General features: G+C 41.0%; 1 protein-coding gene across 1 annotated transcript; it reads left to right on the top strand.

The window, feature by feature from the left end:
• Positions 1–2,655: 2,655 nt before the first annotated feature.
• On the top strand, positions 2,656–4,635 carry LOC134182461 (52 kDa repressor of the inhibitor of the protein kinase-like). Its single transcript, XM_062649864.1, has one exon. The coding sequence runs from the start codon at positions 2,656–2,658 to the stop codon at positions 4,633–4,635; it is 1,980 nt and encodes a 659-aa protein (XP_062505848.1).
• The last annotated feature ends 3,228 nt before the right edge of the window (positions 4,636–7,863 follow it).

Genomic DNA, 7,863 nt, shown 5'->3' with positions numbered 1-7,863 from the left:
GTAAACTTAATTAATCTGTTTAACTAGGTTGTAACAATAATCTTAATTAAATTGCAACAAGCAACTGATTTAGACTCAATTCTGTACCAATTAGTCTTGATTTTCCCATTGCATGACAAACATTGACCAAGAAGTCGCTTTATTAATATTTTGTGCTTCCACCCGAACACAAAAATCCTGAAAACCCTTGAAATTTATTGCCTGGCAAATAGTTTGTCCACTACTGTATATACACACTTATAAATTATAAATTACTATTTATTAAATCACATTTAAGGTTCAAAAATACTACCATAAATACATAAATTGTGCTTTAATGTTACTAAATACTGTATTCTAATAAATCAATAATTAGTTAATTAACTAATATCAATTAAGTCAACGTCACAATCTACTTAGTGAGGCAAGCTTCACTGTTGATTAAATCCATGTCATAACATTTTAGAGGCCTGTGCTTGGCTGATCTACTTCCGCGAATGCACAATACAGAAGATCTTATTAGAGAGAAGCCGATCCGACATTTCAGAAGTTCCATCACCAAACTATATTTCTTTTCAGTTTTGTTGGCAATTACATTGGCAAGATGTTTGTAGAAGGTGGAAGTTTCAGAGCCCATGCCACCGGTAGAGGAAAAAACCAACGGAGTGAAGCTGGCATGTTCCACTTCCAGTACTCGCTGCGAATATTTACGTTTTTTCTCACATTCATGGATGTTGAATGCTGATCTCAAAGAGCCTTGACTATTGGAGCGCGCGTTTGGTAAAATATCCTTACATCAAAAAATGCACCGTCTCCTTTTGTCCAGACTCATCTCGCTGAAAGATCAAGTCTAGCCTCGTCAGACATGTTCGCTGTTTTCTTCTGAAACTTTTCTCCAGTCAGAGGTTGTAACATCGGTTCTATCGCTACATCATGACACACTTCAGTCAAAAGATCGGCAGTTATATTCCAAATTTCATTATGCCTTAGCGTCGGAAAACCACCTTTAGAACATACCATTGCATGGTCAACGTTCAAAGCAGATCCACAGACACATTTTGAAGGTAGATTTGGTAACATCCAATCATAGCGCATGCACAAAGCATCACGAAAATCTCCTTTGCTCAAATGAAAACCATGTTCTTCAACCGCTAAAACGGATAGCCAATTTGATGCACCCTTTTCAGAGGCAAGTTCAACCCATCGTTTCATAGATGCTAGACAATTAGCTTCTATCTCTACTAAAGCTTGTCCTGAGAAGCCCGTTTTTCAAATTTTGTGGCAGATTTTTCTTTCTGAACAGCTTCGACAGCCACATTGTAGCACTGTTGTTCTTGTTGTATTATGAGAGCTGCTAATGGTGCTGTGATACGACAAGAAGACTTGAACTCGACATCGAACGTGTGAATTGGATTAGTCAAGTTTATACCTCCAAGTCGACAAGGTAAAGCCAACAAATCTCTCACGTCTTGGCTACAATGTTGCTGGCCAGTTATGGCAGGAATGAAATAATTACGAATGGCTTCCTCAAGCGGCTGCATCATGGAAGAGATGCTTTCTACAGTTCAGATCAGTGGCGGATTCAGGCTGGGTCTATGGGATCTATAGACCCCCCTTGAGCTGAGCATTACTGTTATAAGATTCGATTTTTCATTCTAATACAAAAATAATTGTTCTTTGGTACTGTGTTACTGTATGAACTGAGTTACTCAACAGTATATTAAATTAAAGACAGCTAGCTAAGTTTTGAAACTACCAGGTCCAAGGTCCAGTCCTTTCGCCGGGTTGCCGAGATCGTGTTACTGTAGGCTTGTTGTAAGCGCGCAAAAAGAAGGACGGTAGATCGAGGCCATAAGCGCTGCTCGTGCTCAGAGAACTTCATTCTACAATCCCACGCATCTACTGATTCCGTGAAGTCGTCAACAAATACTTCAAAATGAAGAGACATGCTGCTACACCTATCACTTCATTCTTCTCCAAAAGGAGCAGAGAAGGTAAATGCAGATGACAAATTTGCATTTATACTATATATAATAGCGTTTGACAAAATTCAATGGATTACCATTTACTGACTATTTCCTTTACTACAGAGTCTGAGGGAGAGTTACACTCAAGTGCAGATATAGGTTCGCCATCACAAAACTGTGTAACAGAGGACCCTTGTGGGGCCCCGGATGCTTCTGGTAAGTAGATTGTAAATAGTATTAATCTTAAATTCAAATATTAAGTTACATACATGTAGCTGCAAATAGAATACAAACTATCACAACACCGCTTAATTTTAATGTTTACAGGTCCAAGTCGAATGTCACCCAGTGTCATCACTCTGTCCCCAGTTGAGTCGAGCACTGCTTTCCCTCCTGACGATATTAGAGCACTGTTGAAAGCAAACCAGAAGTTAAGTGACTTGGATCCGACACGTAAATACCAATTGCTTACATCTGAGCCAAATCTTGATCCTTTCTATTACCCAAAGACGTACTGTGCTGTTTCTAAATAATATCGCCACTTTACACCAAGCTCGTTTAAGAATATCCTTGGCTCTATTACAATCGTGCAGAGGATGGGGCATTCTGCCGAGCCTGTGCATTTTTTGCTTTGGAGTTACCTGGTGGACATTCTACAGGTCAGTTCGTGACTGCACCTTTTAGAACATGGCGAAAACTATCTGACAGGATGCTAGCTCATGGCAAGCTTGATTACCATCTTGCTTCTCTGGCAAAGATGAGTGCATTCTTGGATTGTTATAGTAACCCATCACAAGCTATTGACACAGTGCTTGTATCCGAGGCTCGGAAGCGGATGGAGGCCAACAAGCAAGTGATTTCGTCTCTGTTAAAAATAGTTTTGCTGTGTGGAAAACAAGGCATAGCGTTTCGTGGTCATCGTGATGATTGTTTCAACTGGGAGGATACTGAGTACGAACACTCAAACCCAGGGAATTTCATTGAGCTTGTATGCTTTAGGGCTGAAACTGACAATATTCTCTCTGAACATCTCAAGAACTCTCCAAGAAATGCTAGATACACATCCAAAACGATTCAAAACGAATTGATTGAAGTGGTTGGCAAGTACATCTGCAACGAAATCATAGCAGAGGTAAAGAAGAGCAAATACTACACTGTCATTGTTGATGAAGTCACTTATATTTCAAACAAAGAGCAGCTCTCAATTTCCCTTTGCTACGTTTATTATGGTACTGTGAAGGAAGTATTCATTGCCTTTGTCTCAGTAGAAAGGATCACAGGAAAGAATATTGCTGCAGCAATTTTAAACTGGATACAAACAGTTGGATTGTCACCAAGTGATATGCGAGGGCAGTGCTACGATGGAGCCAGTAACATGTCTGGAGCAAGATCAGGATGTAGTGCTGTTATTCAACAGCAAGCTCCAAAAGCTGCCTATTTCCACTGTGCTGCTCATCGATTGAATCTTGCTGTAGTGTCTGCATGTAAGATCCAAGCATTCATGAATGTTGAGGCATACATCGGAGAAATTGCAAGGTTCTTCGCATTCTCTCCCAAAAGGCAACGACTGTTTGATAAGACAATGGATAAATTCCTTCCAGAAGCCAAGGCCCGAAAGCTCAAAGACACCTGTAGAACAAGGTGGGTTCAATGTATTGATTCGTACACAGTCTTTCTTGAGTTGTTACCGGCACTTCACACATCTCTGCAAGCTATGGTTTCTCCAGGACAACACAAAGACTTTGGTACTGATTGGGGCTGGGATGGCAATACAATCACAAATGCGAATGGCTATCTGTATCAGCTTCAGTCGCCTTCTTTCTTAGTTTGCTTCAAGATTCTCCTTGAAATTTTGCAATGTCTCAAAGGCCTCACAGTCAAGCTTCAAATGCTAGCATCTGATGTCATGTATGCCTACAAGCAGGTTCAGTCAGTACGTTTAATCCTACAGAAAATGAGAGAGGACTGTGTCCAAGAATTCAATAAAATCTTTGCCGAAAGTCTTAAGTTAGGACAAGATCTCCATGGTGAAGATTTTGAGTTGACCAAACTGCTCATTGCAAGGCGACAGTCTCATCGAAGCAACATTGAAACATGCAGTGCAGAGCAGTATTATTGTGTAACCAAGTACAATGAGTTCCTATCTCATGTCATAAGGGAGCTTGACAACAGATTTTCTGGAAACCAGTACTTGGTTCACGGCTTGCTTCATTTGGTTCCAAGTAAGGTTGCTTCTGAATCTCATGATGACTTTCCAGAAACACTCAGTCAAGCTGCTGATTATTTCAAAGACGACTTGCCTCATCACAACATGCTTTCCATTGAGTATCGAATGTGGGTCCGGAAATGGAAGTGTTCAGATGAAGTTCCAACAAAGCTTGTTGATGCACTCAAATCATGTGATGAGATCCAGTTTGCTAACATATTTGTTTTGTTGAAGTTGACTTTAACGCTTCCAGTCACCACTTGCGAGTGTGAGAGAAGCTTTAGTCAACTCAAACTGATTAAAACCTGCAGAAGATCTACAATGACAGATGATCGATTAAATGGATTGGCAATCATGAAAATAAACAGTGATCGATGTGAAAGAATTCGGAAATCTCCAGAAGCACTAAATCTACTTGTGAACTCATTTGTATCATTACATCCTAGGAGAATGAAGATTGCTTTTGTTCTAGCTGATCAGTAATTTCACGTTTTTAACATGTAAAATCAGTTAATTTCACTGTGTACATTGTACTAAACATTATGTCTTAATTCATGTATATAATATTATATGTATGGCATATATAAATAGCCTTAGCTGCTATAACCCTAGATTGAGATAACTAGCTTGCTGCTACCAGCTGGTGCAGCTAGTTCTTGTTTCTGCTGGGGAATTATTTGAAATTGGTTTTTTTACGCTCAAGGGAGACAGCTCCAAAGTTCTTAATTATTAAAGTGACTAAATCCTAACAAAAGTAGGCGAAGTAGGCGTGGTTAAAATTTTGTTTTCATAGACCCCTCCTTTCTAAATTTCTGAATCCGCCGCTGGTTCTTGATATGTATGACCATCGACAAGACAAGCCATGAGTAAACACAGAATGAGCAGCGTGTGGTTGTGTTAATGCAATCTCTGACAAGCGTTTTACTTGCATGACCCACTTATCTACCTTTCTGCTGACATATTCTTCAACAAAGGATGAACTACCAAGAGTAGCACCAAGGTGTCTCTTCCCTGATGTTGTTATCTGAACAGAAGTGTCTCCAAAAATATCTCTTGCCTGCTCCTGCTTGTTCTCTTTCACGATCAGCCATGTTTTGTCAGCATTAGCAAAATAGTCAAATTCTGGTTCGTAGTAGTAGTAGTAGTATATTTGAATAAATGATAGTACGATACATTTCAACAAACTAAATACTATAAATGGTAGTTTTATTTCTAAAACATGAAAAAAACACCCAAGTGCAGCAAAAAAACAAACAATGACAATACACTAACCATTCATTTAGGTGTGCCTCACTCTCAACAAGTCCTAATAAGCCAAGTTTGACAGGTTTATATATAGAACATCTAGTACCACAAATGCAAAGGATAGATGATCGAAGCAAGGCAAAATTCAGATGGCATCAAATCAGTTGCATCATTTTGCTGTAGTTCTCTCTATATTTTTCAGCAAGAAGGCTTAATTGCCAGTCGCTTGTAAAAGTTTGTGGCTTCAGGGCCTGTGCTTCCTGTGGAACTAAAAACCAATGGAGTGAATGATCCATGCTCAACTTCACATATGCAGTCAGCCTATGCACGCTTCTTCTCATTCTCATGAACAGTAAAAACTGACTTCAGATTAGAGTGTTTGAAGTTGGAGAGAGCATTAGGATAATAAACCCTTACATCAAAAAATGCTCTCTCTCACCAGTTCTCCAAACTCCTCTGGTAGTAGACTCTGACTCAACTTTGGCGGTTGCATATCTGAATGTTTCACCTGACAAGGGTTGCAAGGCTGGTTCGATGTTAACATTATGGCAGCTTCCTTGAGTAAATCAGCTGCTAAGTCTACACACTTCATTGTGCTTCAAAGTAGGGAAGCCACCATTTTTGCAGATCATTGAATGATCAATGCTAGAACGTTGTCCACACTCACAATGTGAAGGGACATTAAGCAATAGTCAATGATATCTGAGGCACACGGCATATCCCAGAAGTCCTCTTTTGAAAGATGGAAACCATGTTCTGCAATGGGTCATGTCTAGTTGTATTTTACTAACGATATGCATGCAGCCAAGCCAGTCGACAGGCGCTGATGTTGTAATCGTTTCCTGTCCCTATGAATATGAAAGCAGACAGTACATATGGATATCGACGTGGTTAGCAGTTTCTACGAACGGCCGAGTGCATTGACGTCTTCTCGGTATCCTACTCTGACCACTTCCTGTCATATGAACGCACTCTACGTGTCAGTGTCTCTAACCAACTAGACATCTATGTAAATATATTTCTCACTCTATTCTAGACCAGGAAGCCAAGGGACTGTTAATTAATCTGACCTTGTAAAGTGTTAGGAATTCGAAAGTAGCAATATACAGGATGTCTGACATCCGGTCGGCTGTGATTGGGTTTGCTACATAAGACGGGAGATCTTGAACAGCTAGAATGCCAGTAGCGTTTGCTCACCTGCAGCGTGGGGACTCTAGGGACAACACTCGGCTAGACCCAGACCACTTGCAGCATGTCCGTCGCCCAACTAGATGATATAACAAATCCGACGTTCAACGAGTACCCGTTGGACGACAAAACACGTGACAAACTGGCCGGTATGGGTCTCGGAATGGGACTCAGTTGCCTTGAGTGTACGAACCACTTGCTGGACCGACAGATCGACCCCAAATCGTCTTCTCTTCTTCAACTGACAATAGGAAGCGGTTATGTTTCTTTCAAATCTGACGTTCAAGACTGGTACAAGCTATGCCGTGAGATGCACGCAAGTCTGAAGACGCCGTCGGCCACGCCTCTCCAGATTGACGTCGGCATCAACGCGGAGCGCAAGAAGGAGTCACGCAGTTTGCAACGATACGAAGGCCAGAAGATCCACACGAGAACCATCTATTTCGACGTCGGACGAAGAGCTGGAGAATACGGCAATCAGACGTCTAGGTACGCACGTACGTGATTAAAATGAGTACAGCATGTCTACGAACACCATCCGTTTTAGGACCGACGACAATGACGGTGATTCTTTTCGGTCTCGTCTTGATAAGCTCATCAACATTAAGAAAGAAGAAATAACGAGTACAACTATGGCACAGTGTAAAGACGAAGACAGACGTAACAAAATGGTCGAGATCTGCAAGGGTTTAATAAGCGACGAGAACAGGGGAGCCACTCACTTCATCTCTTCCGTAGAACTGGGAGCGAAAATGTATCGCACCAAGAACGTCGTCGTTTGTCAAACGGCATCCAAGTTGTCGACGAACGCGACGCTAGCGGGTTTGAACAGTGCGTCGCTAGACGTTGCATTTACGGAGAAAAACATGACTCTTGCTGGCAAGTACGACAGCCGTTTGTTTGTTACTGTCGATCCCATGGTGAAATTGAACGGAGCGAGGACGGTGGTAAAAGCAGATTATGAGCGAGTTATTGGCTATGATGTGAGTCCCGTCTGGACACTCGTAAGCGATCCAGAATGGCGAGAAGCAATGAAAGATGCGTCTCTGTTGTACGTGAATGAAAAGATGGCTGAGTCACGCCCAGTAATCGCTGCAGGTAATCATAAATTCTTACAAGAAACCACATATAATAATTTTGCAAGACAATATTTCCTGAAGTACAATATCAAGATCAATTTGGCATGCCCATATTTGCTTTGTAATGTTATACAAAATTTAGCCATTTTGGCGGTAAATTGTGCCATAGGTAATTATTACCTATACCTTGTTTTCTTGG

This window comes from Corticium candelabrum, chromosome 7 (genome assembly GCF_963422355.1).
Source record: "Corticium candelabrum chromosome 7, ooCorCand1.1, whole genome shotgun sequence".
NCBI classification, from domain to species: domain Eukaryota; kingdom Metazoa; phylum Porifera; class Homoscleromorpha; order Homosclerophorida; family Plakinidae; genus Corticium; species Corticium candelabrum.
Note: the sequence above shows the minus strand (reverse complement) of the source record. Positions and strands in the feature narration are given on the sequence as shown.